The sequence below is a fragment of the Pezoporus flaviventris genome, unplaced genomic scaffold, assembly GCF_033815535.1.
Source record: "Pezoporus flaviventris isolate CSIRO_AGI_PZ_B2104156 unplaced genomic scaffold, CSIRO_AGI_Pfla_v1 ptg000066l, whole genome shotgun sequence".
Lineage (NCBI taxonomy): Eukaryota > Metazoa > Chordata > Aves > Psittaciformes > Psittacidae > Pezoporus > Pezoporus flaviventris.
This window is the reverse complement of record NW_026892614.1, coordinates 13,549,032-13,567,464: the sequence shown is the minus strand read 5'-3', so window position 1 is coordinate 13,567,464 and position 18,433 is coordinate 13,549,032. Positions and strand designations below refer to the sequence as shown.

General features: G+C 43.2%; 1 protein-coding gene across 1 annotated transcript; it reads right to left on the bottom strand.

Moving 5' to 3' along the window:
* Positions 1–292: 292 nt before the first annotated feature.
* On the bottom strand, positions 293–18,371 carry URB2 (URB2 ribosome biogenesis homolog). Its single transcript, XM_061471282.1, has 9 exons — positions 18,213–18,371; positions 16,858–17,034; positions 11,871–15,246; positions 9,775–9,935; positions 8,099–8,209; positions 6,938–7,180; positions 5,819–5,909; positions 4,494–4,633; positions 293–1,000 (listed from the first exon to the last, which is right to left on the bottom strand). Exons 1-9 carry the CDS (start codon positions 18,336–18,338, stop codon positions 803–805), a joined length of 4,623 nt encoding a protein of 1,540 aa, XP_061327266.1. The 5' UTR covers positions 18,339–18,371; the 3' UTR covers positions 293–802.
* Positions 18,372–18,433: the final 62 nt, after the last annotated feature.

The window sequence follows — 18,433 nt, the reverse complement described above, 5'->3', positions numbered from 1 at the left end:
GTCCCAGGGCTTGCTCTTAAAGTGAATGCAAAACAAGCAGCCTCAACTTAGATCAAAAAGGTCTCAGATAGGTCTTGGTAATTAACAGGCTAAAAATGTACACTGAAAGTGACCACAGCCCAGATGACTTAAGTGTAATTGCTTAATGACAGTAAATCGACCAGAGTTCTAAGTAGTCAGTCTTTTTGATTATCATGAGATCACAGGATAACACAGCTGGGGAGGAAATTCAGTAGTTCAGACCAGGGTGCCCAGGGCTACACTGAAGAGCAAAACCAAACAAGCAAAGAGATACAAGCTTTCAAATGTTTTACTGTATTTGCACAGTTCTGCACAGTAACCTACTGCACAAATTTCTTCAGTAACAAAATGTAAAACAACAGGTACAAAAATAAGCACTGTGAGCGCTTTAATCTTTCTTACTATGTAAGGGAGAGCAAGAGTTATAACCCTCAGTGGCTTTTACACCAGACAACTGCTTCCAGAGGAAAAAGCACCACGGATGTGCTAAAGCCTAAAGCCTGACATCTGGTACCAGGCTGCAGCAAGCTCCCCAGGGCTCCCAGAAAGTTCGCTGGGGGCCAGCATAGGTACAGCAGGACCAGATCTAAAGCACATCCTCCCTCCCCACTCCCCTCTTTCCCATTTGAAGGCTGGCTGTACAGCGATAGGTGCAATCCAGGTTAGAGGACCCTCTTCAGACTTGATCTCACTAGTCATCCCAAACCAAACAACAACTGAGGATTTTCTGAGCACTGCAAGATCAATTCACAACTGATGATGCAGCACCAGGCAGGAATCATCATGCAGTGTACTTTTCCTCCCCGTGTTTTCTTGCTTTGTGGTAGTGGTTGTAATCATTATACAGATCCTTAAAGACCTCCCTTACACCTGCTGGTAGTGACGTATTTAAGAACTTGATGTCCCGTTCAATGCAAAGGTCAAGGATGTGATATATCCCTTCTGTGAGATGTTTCTTCACAGCTGGGTGCAAAGTCACCTACGAGAAGAACAAAACTGCATTACGCTTGAAGACAAAAAGGCAAGAAAACACCCTCACCGTCTCCACAGTCAGTAGAGATGAAATGCTGACAACATGTCATCCGGTGCATCAGACCATCTGGAACAGCCCATTAGATGAAATCCAAGATTTTGATGCAATATTTTCCTGATCTTTGCAAACATGTTTTGCAGAACAAACATGCCCCTTGCAATAAAACCCACAGAAGTGCTGCCACTACACACACCAGTACTGATCATCTTGGAATCACATGCAATCACTTCAGCAGAAAAACTGTAATTAAAAAAAAACAAAATACTTGTGCTGGATTACACAGTTCAGTAGATTCTGTATGTCTCATACTAGCTGTATGCTCCTAAGTCTCAGTTTCAGATGAGCTGTTCCTTTAGGCTACATTGAGTAGTCAATCAATTTTAACATCACTTAACTTGTTATTTATCTAATAATTTGTATCTGAGGACTTCAATGTACAAGTCTTAATAAAAGGAGCATTCAAGCAGCTCAGGAGATGTGCACTTCCTTGATCTGTTTTAACATCAGGAAGCAGGTACTTTCCTGAAGTCATGCAGAGAGTTGAAGGTATACAACAAATGACTCAGGACTGAGTGCTCTGCTCCTGCCATTACCCCTGCCCAGCCCAAAAACCAGCAGAACCACGACTACAACCAGGAACATCAATGCTGACTGTGGAGTCCTCTGGTGCTCCAGGCTAACTGGAATCTCTCCTGTGCTCACAAATCACTGGCCAAACACTTCACTGCCTGAAACAGTGCTGGCCTCTGGCATCATCACATTATTTTTGCCACAGAACCATGTCTTATCTTCTTTGAATCCCAAAATTCACTTTATGCCTCCAGACCTAAGCCTCTGCACTCCAGGCCTAATGAAAATTACATAAAAAGCTGTCATTAAAATTCAGACTTCTTTCTTCCTGAGGCAACTAATAAACTTTGTGCTAATGAAGTGCACTTCTAATCACTGTGACAGACTCGTGCTCTCTTCCTGCCCTAAATGTAAAACAGCTAGTAGATATTTTATTAGACTTGCTAACATAGCTGAGAAAAACTTATAGCAGGCATTAAGGCACATAAGCATTTCTCTGGATCTGTGACCCTGAAGAGTTTGCACGTCCAAAAGGTTGTCGTTTTTCCCCTCTGTGCCATTTGATCTATTGGCTGGTTATAACGGATGTTATTTCTCCCTACATCATGTGCTAATTTAACAGAACAGTTGAGCTTCACAACTCCCAGTGAATGCAGTGGGCTGTGATCTCCCCTCCTAAGGCAGAGAAATGACTGCAGAGAACAAGGACAGGAAAACCCACAGCTATTGACAAGATGGACCAGATGTCCCACTTGGGATAAGCAGATACCTCAGAGCTACAGTTAATGGAGCTGCATCCCTCACTTCACAAATTAATCTGGACCCATGCCTTATTTGTGCCATTCTTGCTTTGCAGTGCAGTTTCTATAAACACCCTCCAATACCACTATGGGAAGCAGAACCACAGAGTTAAACAGCTGCCACTACTGACTGGCAGTTAATTATGCTAGTAAGCGTTTTATGGTCTATATAGTTAGCACAACCAATTTGTCAAGCATTACAGAGCTCTTGATGTGAGACATTAAAAATGTGAAGAGGTATTTCACTATTGCTGAATTAAGCAACAGTTCATAGACAACAAGGCAAAAGCACTGTCAACAGTACAAAAGAGGCTATAGATGCCACCCAAGCCAGCAAGCAGTCTTTCTAGATTAACACAAAATAATTCACAAGGATATTTTATTTCCTGGTGTAAAGAGGAAGTACTGAGGGAACTCTTACTCAACTACTTCAGGAGTAAGCAGCTGTTTAGGCCAGCAGCTTTCACCAGTTTTAGCCTTCACACCCTTAAAAGGGTTCCAGTAAGTGTGCAGATCCCCACATACAGACTTAAATCTACCAATATGTTTTTCATAGTTACCTTTGATGGACCCTGAGGGTTTTCAGACCACAGGCTTAAAGCCACTGATCTGGACTCAGACGAGATGAATGTTTGAAAGAGTTTTTCTCTCCCTCTGCAGCACAACGTGAAAGATGTGTAGTGCCCCTCTTAAGACACGCATGCTGAGGCCTCTCCTTCCTCTGATATCCATCAATTCTCACCCGTCTAATGAGCAAATAAATCATCACCTACTTGTGATCTATCTATTCTGTCAGACAGAAAACTGTCACAGCGTCTGATGGCTCACCACACCAATTCCCCTCTCTAAGCCCAACGGTTTCATGCGTACATTACTGATCTGTGGCTCCAGCTGTCATCCATCACCTTCCAATTCCCACTGAAAGTATTGCACAAAACTTTCCTGGAAGTCTCATGAGACTTTGCACTCCTGCTAATACTGAGGTAAGTGTCCTTTCAACCTGAAAAGGTCATCTGACAATCTGAGTCAGGCTTTCTGACTTACATTCAGCAATGAACAGATTACAGAGTTCAGAGACAGTTAAATAGAGCAGAAGTAGCCTTAACCGTAATTTGTCCCTAGTATTTCCTGAATTACTATGTTTACTATGTAAACACTAACCAACTTATTTGGAATGCTAAATAACATGGCTGAAACCTGATATATCCCAGGTTATGTCAGACAATAGGCTAAGGCAATAGAGAAGACAGCCAAGTTTAAGCTCAGTAATAACCTTCATGGTTAGTTACACACGTTATACCATGAGCTTTCAGAAACACAGCACCAGTTAGGAGATTTTTGTGGTAAAAGAGCCTAAAAACAAAAACTAAATTCTTTTCTGTATCTCAGCCCATGCCCAGGCCAGAGCCCCAAATAATCAATTTGCAGTACTTGCAACACGAAGCAGCATTCAAACTGTGGTGAAATCTAAATCCATTAGGCTGAACAGAACAACAATTTGAACTTAGGTCTGAATGTGAGAAGCTACTGACCTGGCTCTGGCATCTGTAATAGCAGGGACAGCTGTTTTTAGTAAGGATTGGAATGATAACTTTGGTTCCAAACGAGAATTACTGAGAAGGTTACAACTGTCCAGGTTGGGAACACTTTTTTCCATCCACTTACTCATTCAGACTGGATTAAAAGGCATTTTCCAAGAGAAGTTTTCTCCATTACTTTGCCAGATGAGCCCTAACTGCTATCAGTCCTGGACAACCGAGACTAGCTGGCAGAACCTAAAGACTAGATGAAGAAAAAGCAAAGCAGTTCTGTAAATAGGCATTGCACTGTTTTGCCTTAGAAGAAACACAGCTCACAACTTTACAGACTTTTCCGGAGCTGGGTAAAAAAGATTCTCAGGAACTCTTGCTCAAAATAACAGAGTCTCAGTCAAACCTGTATCCCCATGAGACATAGCAACATTTTTCACTTCACAGATTTATAAAACTTAACACAATTGCCTCTGGAACAGGAACTCCAAAGCTAGCACAACACCATGGCACTTTTCAAGATGAATGAGAACATGTTACCTTCTGCAATTCAGTCACATACTGAGCCACAATGAAAGCAGAAAACACAGTGAAGTCCTCCATTTCTGCAGCAATATGAGTATACATCCGTTCCACCAAGTGTGCACACCTCAGTATAACTTCAAACTCATCTGTGTTGCCTAAAACAGAAAGATAATTGCAGCCTGGTATTTGAGGCTTAAAAAAAACTAGGAAAACAACCCAAAGAATCACCCAGTCTTACATGATTCTTGAACTACATGAAGCCAACACCAATATGCCCGCTTTATCTTCTTTTCTTATCAAGCTACAGCTGAGAGGCCCCCACACCTCCACAACACACCATATGGATCTCTTACAATGGTTATTTTGTAAGAGCACACTGAGTGCAACTCCACATGCAGCGCAAGGCAAAAAGTATGTTATAAATGCTGAAGTGCTAAAAACAGCAGCTATGGTCCCTTCCATGATTCAGTCCTAACTAGCACTGTGGAGGAGAGAACAAAGAGACAGGAAAATTACATTCTCTATCTACAGAAAATCAGAAGACATATCTAAGAATGTCTGCTAAGACACTCTTAGAAACAGCATAGTAAGAAAGATCTATAACAGAGCTCTATTACGTGGAATATAGCAGCAGAAGCCGCTTTCATGTGATCCGTTGTGAAAATAGAACAGTCTTGCAAGGATAAACAGCACTTATTTCAACCTGAGGATGCCACATACCCATAAGTTTCCCGTGACCCTTGCCTTATGTAAATATATTGCAGAAACAAGCAAATTCTCAAAGTCTGGCACCAATCTTTCCTTCATTTTGAACATACAGATATATTATTTAATCCCAATTGATGCTTCAGATATGTGTAATGTTCTGGCTTTATGCTTAACATAATGGTGACAGTTCAGGTCTGGAGTAAACATAGCTCCAGTCTCAGGAGACTCCATTTAGTAGGATTGACCTGGGGCTATAATTCAGGCATATTAGCATGTACCACTAGAGTTCACAGCCACCATGCTTTCAGGCACATGGGTTGATAGGAAGAGCACAGCAAGCCTTACCAGTTCCTGTCTACTTAACCAGCCAGGCAGTGGAGAATACCTTAATCATCAAAAGCAGTGCTGTCTGAATGCAGCTCCACAAGAGTTACCTTCATAAGCCCACAATACTACAAACCTCATCCTCAATTTTACATAAAGGACAGAGAGGGCTAACAGTTTCAGTGCCACAGCTAAGTTTTGAGGACTTTGCTTCTGGTGTCAGACTGCCCTGTTCTCCATCTCCTCTTCTAGAACACATATAAATTACAGTGTGTATATATAATGCAAAAGTGGAAAAGATATGGTACCTCTGTCTCCTTTCTGACGTCCTTCATGCATGACAGAAACAACTAGACGATGGAAACTGTTCAGAAAAGATGGTGCCGCTTTCAACAGCACCTGCAAAGGCACAAAATAAAAACATCGGAGATTACACAGTAAACAGAGCGGAGAGGGTAGAAGTATACCACTCCATAGTCTGAGGGAGATGAACTCCTGTGAAGGAAACTATATAGCTTATAGAGCTGTCAGGAGCAGGGACGATCTTTTCGTTCGCATCCACACGGTATCTCGCACATGAGAATCCTGGGACAGAACTGCAGTCCTGGCCATATGCAAGTATAAATAACAAGTAAACGTTATAGTAGAGTCACTTCATCTCTCCAAAGTAGCATTTGACTCAGTACCCTAATGTCTAGGGAATTTGCTCTTGCTGGTAGAGATCCTGTGCAGCCAGACAGATTCACAGAACACAGGGTCCAGTAACACTACAGATTACTGCGTGAAAACAGCCTGGCTAGGCAGCTTTCTACCACAGGGTTTTTTTGTAAGGGCATTTTAGCAATATGTACTGCTTTGCTTTTTAGAATTTGACATTTCCCCATCTTTCACTTCCTTCACTCTCAGTCCTAATATAAATGCATGAGGCCCCTTTCCTTTTTTTTTCTACCTCTGCCTACATATTCCATGTATTCCTGGTATGACTTCACTTTCCTGTGCCAGAAGGCTGACAAGAACACCAGGATGGTACAATGTTTGAAGGTCACCAACTTCTAACATGTCTAAGCCCTGTTTTCAAAGAACTGCAGAATCTTGATCTCCAGTGAGAATGAGATCCTAAAGCCTGAGCCATCTGTGCTTCCAGAAATCCATCATTAAAAAAGGGAAAGTTTTCTTCTAATCTAGCATCAGATGTCGATAAGCAATCTGCTGCCAAAGACCAATAATGCAGGCATAAATCAAAGCAGGAGAGCAACTGAAATTATGTGATATTCAGATTCTCAGCCTTTTAAACGACAACTGATACAAAGCACTTTCAAACTATCAGGACAAATTTCAAAACCACTGTTAAAAGAAATTTGTCATCACAGGCCCCTGTGCTGGTTCTTTCTCTGTTTTCCCCTCCTCCCACCCTCTTACAGATATACCTTTGGATGACATTGCACAACAGAGAAGAGCACTTCATGGATTCCCAGGAAGACACCACGATAGTCTTCTGTCTTCAGATGATCGAGAGGGACTGTTAGGAGAATGCTGAATGCCAATGCCACGTGGTGTGGATTTATGAGAACCCCTTCTCCTTGCCTCAGCAGAGCTGCTACAGTCTCTAGAATAGGTATGACTATGGTGGAAATCAGTGACTGGTCCTGACAGGCCTCTTTGGCTTGCATCTACAAGAAGACAAGAAAAAGGTAAGGAGGAGTGTATTAGCCACCTATGACTAGTATTCACACACCAGAAAGCCACTGTGCTCTGACTTGAGTCCATGGAACTAGACTGGTGCAAGCTGGACTGGCAGGGACAGTTTGCACTTTAAACATTTTCATGCAACTGCACCCTGGGTGAGGGTGACTATGATGCATTTCAAGTGAGCATTGATGATAGTGTGGAACTGGAACTACTCCCCAGTTCCCTGTCAACCAGCACCTTTTTGCACCTCCTCACATGAATGCACTGCTGCTGCTCTCTCTTTTACACACAGGCAGAAAGTGCATGCTCATGAGTCCCAGGCATTGCAAGGCCAACCTCAGACAAATTCCAGTCTATAGACACCATCACCACAAGAGAAGAAAAGCTCTGTCACTAAGTTCGCATGTTGTACACATGAAGGACAGGAAACTTGGGCTGGTTACTTTAAGTTTCATTTCCCCTTCATAATTCAGTGAATTTATATTACTATTTTTTTAATATGAGTACTCTTCTTGTTTTGCCACTGTTGGCTCCTACTATGACATGCGGCTGACAGTTACCTTCTCCTTTGGCCAAGAAGAAGGACAGGAGACTCAGACTCTATTCTCTGCAGCCTAAAACGTTTCTCCCAAGCTCCAGATTACATGGTGCAGTTCCAGAGAATTAATGATAGTAAAAAGGGATGACCTACACTCTGTACTATGGGAGCAGATTTACTTAAGGAAGGAGGAGAGAAAGGGTCTAGACCAAAAACAAAAGTGCAGGTGAATCTGGTGTGGATTTGGTTAGTATCATAACATTTTTGCTCCTGTATGCCTCTGTGCATGTTAGATGTAACCACTACAGACTCCAACAAATAAAAGTGATAGTTAATGAAGTTATAATAACGAGATACTTACAGCTAAAGCTGTGATTATCTGTGGGCTGGCAAACCAGAAAGCTTTCTCTTTGTCTCCACTTAATGGGCAGCTGAGCAACAATTTGGTTAGCGTAACAGCTGACAATACTTCCTGCAGAAAGCAGATTGATGATCAGTCACAGGTACAAGATGCACTGGCTCCTTTCAAGTATACAAGAGCTCTTCCAAGGGCAGTGGCAATTTTGAGCATTATCAGAGCCTTGACACATGCAAGTGCTCCCACCAACACATCACTTTGGAAACTGTGAAGCAAGCAGCAGCTCAACAAAATTCAATATGCTGAGCAGCACTGGCCCAAATGTACTGCATGCTACCTTTGTTTTAGAATCAACTTACCGTACAAATAGGCTTAATTGATTTTGAAGAAAGGAAAGCCTTCAGCTGCCACTAGGTAACAAAGGGTAGCAGAAGAAATACAGGGACACCAGTACACCATACACTAAGAAAGCTGCATTTGGCAGCAGGGGTTTTTTTTTACTTGCTGACTGATAAAAGAAACATATTACAAACTACACTCAGGTGGCAGGAATTATATTCACAGTATAAGAATTCCAGACAGACTTGGATATATCCATGTCTATTTCAGACATATTCATGTCTACTTCTAACAAATAAGAGCCAGATAAAGCACCAAGTTTAATCCAAGTTTCATTCTCAAGTCACCAAGCTTTCTATGGAGAATACAACTGGCTTTTTTGCCAAAAGTGTTCGATATGTCACCACAGCTGCTTAAGCTACTCTGGAAAAAGGCATAGTATGTAAAAAGCTACTGAGTGGTATCTAGTTATTACAGACTAAAAGTCTTTATAGAGACAAATACCAAAAGCACTGGTGCAAGTTTTGGCTTTACCTAAAAACGCCAGTATTTCTGCAAATGCCTTTAACCCTGTTAAGAAGAGCTACAGGCAAACACAGGTTAAACACACTGGCTGCTAGGATCTGTTGAGCAAGAACTCTCATCAGCAAGTATTAAAAAAGAATGCTCCATCCCTGGCAGTGTTCAAGGCCAGCTTTGACACAGCCTTGGGTGACATGGTTTAGTGTGAGGTGTGTCTGCCCATGGCAGGGGGGTTGGAACTTAATGATCTGAAGGTCCTTTCCAACCCTAACTATTCTATGATTCTGTAAGAATCCAGCATGGTATTTAGCATCACAGCTATGTGACCTCTGTTGACAATACACGGAATTAACACTGCCGAGTCCTTCAGCTGGACAGAAAGTTTTCCAGCTGGTTTCCATGATCTTTCCACCTCTCTCAATTTACAGAGAAAAAAATACATAATTTTTTAGTGAGACACTGGCACAGGTTGCCCAAAGAAGCGGTAAATGCCCCATCCCTGGCAGTGTTGAAGGCCAGGTTAGACAGAGCCTTGAACAACTTGGTCTAGTGGAAGGTGACCCTATCCACGGCAGGGGGTTGGAACTACATGATCTCTAAGGTCTTTTCCAACCCAAACCATTCTATGATTCTATGTCCAAAACATATCTCGCCACAGTCATCAAGCCATAGCCATGAAAATTAATTTGACCTGACCACTGAACATGAAGCAGGAAGAGGGAAACATATTTATCAGATGTCACTCAGCCAAGGAAATCTTTTTCAAGATACAGTAAACTGAAGAAAGAAGTTGACAATAAACTAAGCTCATGCCTTACTTTAGCCTTCTGTTGCCAAACGTTCCTCATTTCAAGTCCCTGCAGCACCAGCCTCATTATGGTATAAAACTCCTCATCAGAGCAGTTTCCCAGCAGCTGGACAAGCACCTCTGTCAGCTCCATCTCCATACTTTTGATCACCTGGGTTGTGATTGCAGGACCTGCATATTCGAGAGGCATAAACATGTCTTAATCAATTGCCAAGACAAGGACTTCCACAGGTAAAAACAGACTGAACTGAACCTCAGAATAGCTCTGTGAGTACCTTTCTAACACTCAACTGCATACAGGGCCCCATGCTTTCCCTTTACCTCTGTCCCCACAAATGCAATTATCTGCTATTCTCAAGTATTTCCTACCCTAGGGTTCGCAAAGTAGTCACCATACCAATCGCAAGCCTTCAGTAGTATGGAAACACTGCAACAAAGCATGTTCACAAGCCAAGAGAGTAGGCTAAACAAGCCATAAGGCTTCACTACAGATCCTGCCAGAGAACCATGACATGCCACAAAAGCATTAAGCTGACAAGTTTAGCTCTCTGCTGATCGTAAGTCACACTCCCCACCTACTCAATTATTACTATGTGGACAGTCCCAGACTAACTTATATCTTAAATGATTCTGAAGGCTTGTTTTTAAGTTCCACAAGTATCCATAGGTAATGCCAAAAGTGCTCTTCAACAGGAATCTGTATTTCACCTTATTAAACACTTTACTTATTCATCAGAAATTCTTACAGCTTTTTATAGTGAATAATTATGTCTCCAGGCTAAAGCACTTTACCAATTTTCACTAATAATGTGAAGCACAGAGACAGGAGAAAAGTCATCAGAAAAATTACAGCAATTGACACATCCTCCTGGTCTCTAGTTCTAATGTGAAATCCTGGCTCTTAGTACCCCCACTGGACCCTGCAAAACGCTGAAGGATCAAAATGCCGGCCAGGGAAGAGACAGACTAAGCCTCTATCTATGAGTTTCAGCTCAAACTCAGCTGCGCAAATTCAAGGTCAGATTTTCCATGGAGAGCTGTGCTCTGTTCCTAACTACCTAATACCAATATAACATTGACATTATGACTGTAGTTCACCTGAGCAGCAGCCTCCAAAGTGGGGTATGCACACTCGAGGGTGTGCACAAGATAATCCATTAAGATGCATGAATTACAAATGAAATGTCCTTCATAAATAAAATGAAATGTAAAAATAGTATTTATTTCATTTTTATCTCATGTGCATGCTCTGCAACGTATCTGGCATACCAGTAGTGTAGCACATGCATATAATTTACAAATAAACATACATTGAGGCTGCATGCTCATGTTATTTTTGGAGAGCATTGCACTAGAGCATGTTAGCAGTAAGCTTGACAAATTCCAGCTGTCTGAAGAAGTCAAAGAGAACAGTTATGCCTATGCTGTGTTCAGTTCACCTCTTGTTCTGAACAACAAACTTAAAGGAGCCATTAAGTCACACAGCTGGCAAGAGAAGTTTTACATGTAATTTCTAGCCCTGGCTCTTCATCTGATGGTGATAAAGGGACTGATCAGCCAATCTCCCACAGCCATTATCAGAATTATGGGTGCTCAGCATCCTTAAGTTAGGTGACTTCCATTGTCCTACAACCTTGCCTTATCAGATACAAAAAGAGATGAGTATTTCAATGTAAGGTCCTCCGAGATCCTCAGATAAGCCATACCAGATCTGCCTTGGTCCACATCAGCTGCTTCAGTGGTGCCTCCTATAACGACTACGTGAGTAGGACACTGCACCTTCAGCCCTACATGCAGAAGCATTACCATGTTCCCGTTACTGTCAAAATGCTCTACAGGGATGAGCAACACAGGACCTCAATTTATTAAGATGTTTACATCTTCCAGAGGATCATTACTGAATTAGATGGTGGCTGTGGTCCAGGTACCACAACATTGCCTCCTTGAAAATTTTCCTGTTATGCATTTATAAAAGGATAGCCTACTGCTTTAACAGAAGTAAATCAATACAGACTTTTCAGAAAGCTCTATGGTTTCCTAAACGGCTTTTACTCGCCTCTGCGCTGCAACATTAACAAAGGAAGTGGAGAAAAGGAATTTTCATACCAGCGAGAAGCTTTTTTATAGCAAAAGCAACAGTGACGGCAGTTTCTTTTCCAGGATACAGCTCTGGCACTGAGCAGAAGACTGTCAGGAACTGCAACGAAAACTGAAGGAACTGCAGATTATCCCCTGCACACGGCAGCTCTTTCAGAATCTGTGAGTAAAACTCTTGGTACAGTTTAATACGAGGTTGCTCCAAAAACCCACTGGGCTCCTTCTGCCAGCCCTGGACAGCATGGCTCAAATCTGCTTTAAGAAGAGTAGTGACAGATGGTATGAAAGCTACAGGCAAAGGCTGGTTTGAGGTGCTCCTCTGAAGCCCTTGTTCAACAGTTCTGACCATCTGCAGAACTACTGGCTCCAAGAGAGCAGAGAGCACATCCGCAGAGTGTGGCTTTTTTTCTGGCAGCTGCTGAAGGTAGAGCGTGACAACATGACACAGTGTGGTGAATGCCATAAGCAGTAACTGCCCAGCCGCAGGATTCCCATTTCTCCAGCCTTTGCTTTGGGCTGCATCAATGTCCGGCTTGCAACTCTCCAGGAAAGACATGAACTTTTCCAAGTTGAGCCTCACACTTTGCCTTCTTTCAATAATCATCTGAAGGAAGTTTTCCAAAAAGGCCTGGATTTCCTGGAGATACTGTGCCCAAACAGGAGCAGTCAAGACATCAGTGAAGAATTTGCTAGCTGTAAGCTGGGAGGCCATAAGAGCCTCAAGAACATCGCTGGCATGAAACACCTTAAGAACAGAGTTGATGTTCCTGCCATCTTGCAGGCACCTCAGGAGGTGGAAGCAGGTGCTTAAAAACTTCAGCAGTAACGGCTTGCTGCAAGAGACTCTAGCCCTGGTATTGGCCAGCAGGGACAGCAGCACCAGAAAACACCGGGTACAGTCAGAGGGAAGAAGACTGTCTAGTTTCAGAAGAGAAGCAACTTCCAGCAAACCCAAGAAGCTCTCTAGATGGCTTTCTTTCAGGATGACAGGGCGGCCATTTTTTGCTAACAATACTATACACTGGGCAACCTTCTCCAGTGTCCTCCAAGACAAGCTGACCTCATCCTTCAGCAGTTTGTTTTCTGACGGTGCTTCCAACAGGTCAATAGGTCTGCAGCCAGCCAGGATTTCTTCATGCCAAGGGATGTCACCTGCAGACAGCTGTTGAAGTGGCAGATCTACTGAATCCCTGGCAGCAGTGGACAAAACTCTAGTGAACTGATGAATAAGACTGGTCATAAAAGCACAATGCAGGACCTTCATTTCTGGGAGAAAGGAGCTATGCATCAAACCAAGAGATACCTTTCCAATGCTGATGGAAGGCTCCTCATCTGTGGCATCTTCCTGAGCTTTGGCCAATACTAATGTCTTTAGAAGCACATCTGCGATGTACTCTACATCTTTCAAGGATATATATGGCAAGAGGATAGTCAGGTTGGATATGATAAGGTGCCAGTGTGCTGCGGCGTAGGTGAGATCACTTATTGCGACGATATCTCCATCCCATGGTTCAGATTCTCCCCTGCTCATGCTGGATCTCCCAGACTCCAGGATGAAAGCTGCAGCATGCTGCAAGGCCTGTAGGTCAGCTTTGTTCTGCATTAAGATCATCTTCATTTTCTGAAGTGTCAGCAGTTCTAAACAGTATTTACTAGTGGACGTAAAACTATTTGCAAGTTTCATTACTCTGTCCCAGCACTGCTCCTTCACACCAGGGAGGAGAGCTGAAATGCCCCAGTGCCCTGCAGCAGGCTCAGTAACAGCACCAGCACTTTCAGCTCCTGGAGACACATACTTACTGCAGCTAATACCAAACAAAGTGTCTACTTCAACCCAAGTGTAAACAAGGAGGAGAGCAGAATCACTAGCCTTTCTTAGCCAAAGGTCTGACTTCTCTTCCTCTCTCCTAGGAGCCTGCAGCAGCTCCATCAGTGGCTGAATGATTCCCTTCTGCATCTTTGCCAACAGACTCTGAGTGCGAAGGACCACAGGGGAAGGAGTGATATCATCTAGGCTTCTCATGTTGAACAGAAAAGCATGCAGCACTGAGCACACTGACAGCAGCTTCAAGGACATGTCAACTGACCCTTCAACAGCAGAAATGATAAGGGTCTGGCATTTCTCCACGAAGAGACACAAAATATCCAGAATCTGGTTGGGTGGCAGTTCAAGGAGGCACTCACGAAGCTTTACTGTCAGGCCAGCAGAGAAGACAGGCAGCCTCAGTTCATCAACTGCTGGCTGGCAGATGACTGTCAGCACCTCGTCAAAGAGCCGTGGGAACTGTCGCAGCTTGGAATAAGTCTGAAACATGGTGTTGATGAGAGTCTCCTGGGGCTTCTTTGTACGTAGCTCGGAGACCTTTGCATCAATCCAGGCTGAGGCCACTAAGTCATCCAGGTCTGGCTCTAATATAAGGTGGTTTAATGATATCAAGAGTTTGAGACACCTGAACCAAGCAGGGACGGAAGCTTGGGAGTGACTCATCAACATCTGAGCTACCTTACGGTAAAACCCAAACTGTACCTCCTTGTGCCGGATACGGTCACTGGCAATGTTATAGATATCATTGCTAAGCACCAAGTTCAGAAGCTGTTCCAAAGCAAGCAGCTCTGTGCTCCAGTCCACAGGGGAGAGCGTATCCTCCCTCATGCCCTCCTGCAAGCCAGAGAGCTTGAGACAGCCAAAAAGCCTACTGAACATATGGAAACACACAAGGTGGTTTTCTGTCTTACAGTATGAGTCCAGGAAGAGCTTATATAGCAACGACACTGACCCAGCCACAACAGCTCCATGGAGGGCAGGTTCACAAAAGTCACTGCCCAGCTTGGTCTGCACTGTGTTGACTGGTAGCAAAAGATTTTTCAAAGCTCCTTTCTTCTTCTCCTGGAGCTCCTGTTCTGGCAGCAGCTCCTCTTTGTAGGATGAGAAAAGTTCAGGCTGGAATAACCCAGCCTGCAGCAAAGTTTCTACCTGGTTTCGGATTTCCCTGTTCAGGTGCTGACGCACATGGTTGTCATCTGCTTGTGTCCAGCTCCTCGCAGTCATCAAGTGCCTCAGAAGCAGACACGGCTGCAGCAAGTGACTTGTCACATGCCCAAACACACGATTTGGGTTAGTTTGCTGCCTCTGGATCAGGAGGTACTGAGCAAAGGTAAGATGGAGGACGCTGAACAACTGTGAGCCCACAGCATCGTCAGAAGCCAGCTGCTGACATGCCAGCTTGGACAGGTTGCTGAGGAGATCAACCAAGAGCTCGCACTTTGCTGTGTAAACGATGGAGAGAGAAGGAGTAGAAAGGATGCCACTGGAGCAACTCAGCACCGTGCCAATGTTTTGCTGTGTTTTTTGAGAACAGGCCTCTGATAACCTCTTATTTATGACCTGCAGATTAGGAAGAAAGAAAAACCAAACAGTCACTTTTGCACACAAAGATAAAGCTCATCATAATGAACCAACACCACCTTCTGTGAGCTGCCATAACTGGTGCTGGGTTTCATAGGTCTCAAACTAGAAGCTCCTCTGGTCAGAACTGTGTCCCTGCATTTGTTTGTACCACAGGATGAATGAGAAAGCCCTCATTCACTATCAGTGCTGCTGGCAACAGCCTAAGATTATCTATACTTGATCTTAATAATTGATCCTGTGGAAAGGGAGTAAGAATTAAAACTAGAAATTTCCTCCCTTTTTGCAAGGCCCCCAAACTTCTGCTCCAAACAACAAACCCACACACAACACACATCCCACCTTTGATCTAGGAAGCTTCTTCAGTAAGAATGCCCATGACTAAATAATCATTTTTATATTTTAAAAAGAGAGAGCTTCCTATGCTGATGTGTGGAATGTGAAGGACTGTTCTTTCTCCCCTTTGAGGGTAAAGAACAGATAAAAAGAATTAATGTTCACTTAAACTTGCATTTTCCTTCCTTTTCTCAATCTTTGTGTTGATTTACCTTTGATCCCCTTTACATTTGCTCCCTTTTCTCACCTCCAGATAATCTTGTCAGCAAACAAATTCAGTAGCAATTTACAAATCTACATCTATTCCAGAGTTAAAAACCTCATTTGTCTCCTTACAGCTCCCAGTGGATGTTTCATCTCCTCAACTCAAGCCCCCCTGGATTAAAAGACATCCTCAAATTCTTTGGACTGGATGCTTTACCACTTCCGTCCTTGGTCTTTAGGGTACTCTGGTCTGTCACCTAAACTTCAGCCAGACAGGTGTTCACCCTCAGACCATGTTTAAATTTGGCACATTTTCTATGTAACATCTCTGAAGCACAGATTTCATCAACCAATTCCCTGTACCTCACAACTCAATTTCTGCAGATAAAGCCAATCTTCTCCCTCTTTCTTCCACATCATCACAACTAAAAGCGTCATTTTCCCTGTCTTTACAGGCTATTTCTGTATCCAGGAAGCTGAATACAAAGCTAGATTTTCTGGTTCAGTTCTAAACTGTAACTGAATTCTCCCCTATGCACTTTCATCTGAGGCTAAAATAATGCTATGATTAAGATCAACAATGATTCAGTGCCACCACTGCTCAGAGTCATCATAAGAAGCTGCAGGGTCTGCTGGACAGCACGTCACAGTGCACAAGTATTCAAGCCCAACACACTGATGAGGCTCACTGTGAGGGAAAACAGTCTCTCTCCCTAAGACTTCCAGGCAAAACAGCAATATAAGCAGTAAATAATATAGAAGAGCAACATACAGAACTAAGCCTATTGCAATACTTAAGACCAGTTCACTCTCTGATAGCTTGAAGTTAAAGACATAGAGGAAAACTATTCTTAGTTTTTTGGCTTACTGCTGCACAAATACAAACTGTATTGCAGAACAGAAACAGAGAAGTTTTTAGTAGAGGTCCTAAAAGCCATCAGATTAATTATTATATATTTCATGTAATGCCTGACACTGTGAGGAAGTCCTACACTGTAGAAAATACAAACGTCTATCTAGCACGTAACAAACATCCCCAGTTTTAGTTACCTGTGCAATCGAAAAACTGAGACCAATTGTCTTCCCACTCTTTAAGAGATTCTGTAGCCTTTTACTGTGGATAACATTGTCCAGATACGCCCAGAGTTTCTCAACAACTTCATCTTCCAGTTCAGGTTTCTTATTGTAGTATGAAACCAACACATGGCTTACCCAATCGAGTAATACCTGTTAATAAAAGGGAAAAGAAATAATCTTTAATAACCCCCATGTGAAAACAAGACAAAAGTAACACCTCTTCACAATTACACACCTGCGCCTTGAGAACTGCTCTGCATCCAAGCAGGACAGGATCTGAACAAGCAGAGAAGTTCACCCTTGTAGGTTGCAGTTCTTAAGAGCCTTCCTTCTAAATCCAGTGTTGGCCTTGTACCAATTCAAAACAGCTCTCAAGAGACAACATCTTAAGGTCCTTTCATCAGGGCATAATTCTGACAGCCAAAACTGATTAGCCAATACAGTCTTAAATCAAAACATAAAGAATCAGATGATTCTCACTTTCTGACAATTGGTATTCTTTTCACATTCCCCCTCTCCAAATGTTTAAATTCACTACCTAGAAATTCAGGCCTAGGAATTTAGCAGTGTGCAAAGTGGAAAAGGCTGAAACATGCTAATTTAAATTACTGATTTAAAAATACAATTATGGTGTAACATTCCAATTAACTAAAATAACAAAACACGGGTCTCTGATGGTGAACAAGACCCCTCAAAACTGCTAGGCTGGTGGAGCAGCACAAGACACCCCTCCCTCGGGGAAACACTGAGCGGACTCTCAGGAAACAGGCTTAAAACAAACAATTTGAGGGGACAGGGTGGGTTCCAAGCAGAGGACACCAAACCACCTTCCAATGAGCAGCCCATGAATCCACAGCGCACTCTTTGCACATACGCAACAGGTTCAGAACACCAAAAACCACATGTCTAGTGGCAGTCAGTTCTCCCACCCTGAAGTTTTTGGTCTTAACCATGACCAGAAGCATCAGACATCAGACCAGAGCATCCTGTACAGGATATAATAACAAGTGTTAATGACAGCCGTGAAGACAGTGGTTTTTCAGCTATCCCAGAGACACAATTCGTGCACTACCCTCTCTATAAGAAAGATTTTCTCCCTGCCCTAATGCAAACCTTCCTGCTGAAACTACTTGAAAGATGATGTTATGAAAACATTTTGTACCACCGCACAAATCAAGAGACACCACGTCACAGCCATACTGGCACAACTACCAAGGGAGGGTCAAGAGCTAGACCTGGATTCTGTGAATTAATTCACACTCAACAGCAATTAACTACTGGGATTTTTTGGGTTTTCCCTTCCGTCGCTTACCATTAAGAGCACTAACCTGTTCTTTATTAGGTAGAACACACTGGTGGGAAACCCACGCAAACCGCGCTAGTTTGAGTTTATCCTCCCAAGAAGTCTTGGCACTTTTCAGCTTCAGGTAAATCCCGGAGTAGATGGCTGCCATGGGGACCGGCACGGCAAATGCTGCGAGTCACGCCTGAAACAAACCTCGCATGAGGAGAAGGCAGCACATCGGACGGGCGGCCCTGCAACCACAGC

Coding starts and splice junctions, on each gene's coding strand:
- URB2 (XM_061471282.1), bottom strand. CDS start 18,338: ATGGCAGCCATCTACTCCGGGATTTACCTGAAGCTGAAAAGTGCCAAG. Junction 8,210..9,774: donor TTTGGCAACAGAAGGCTAAA/GTAAGGCATGAG, acceptor TGCTTTCTGCAG/GAAGTATTGTCAGCTGTTAC. Junction 1,001..4,493: donor ATGTGACTGAATTGCAGAAG/GTAACATGTTCT, acceptor TTCTTCTCGTAG/GTGACTTTGCACCCAGCTGT.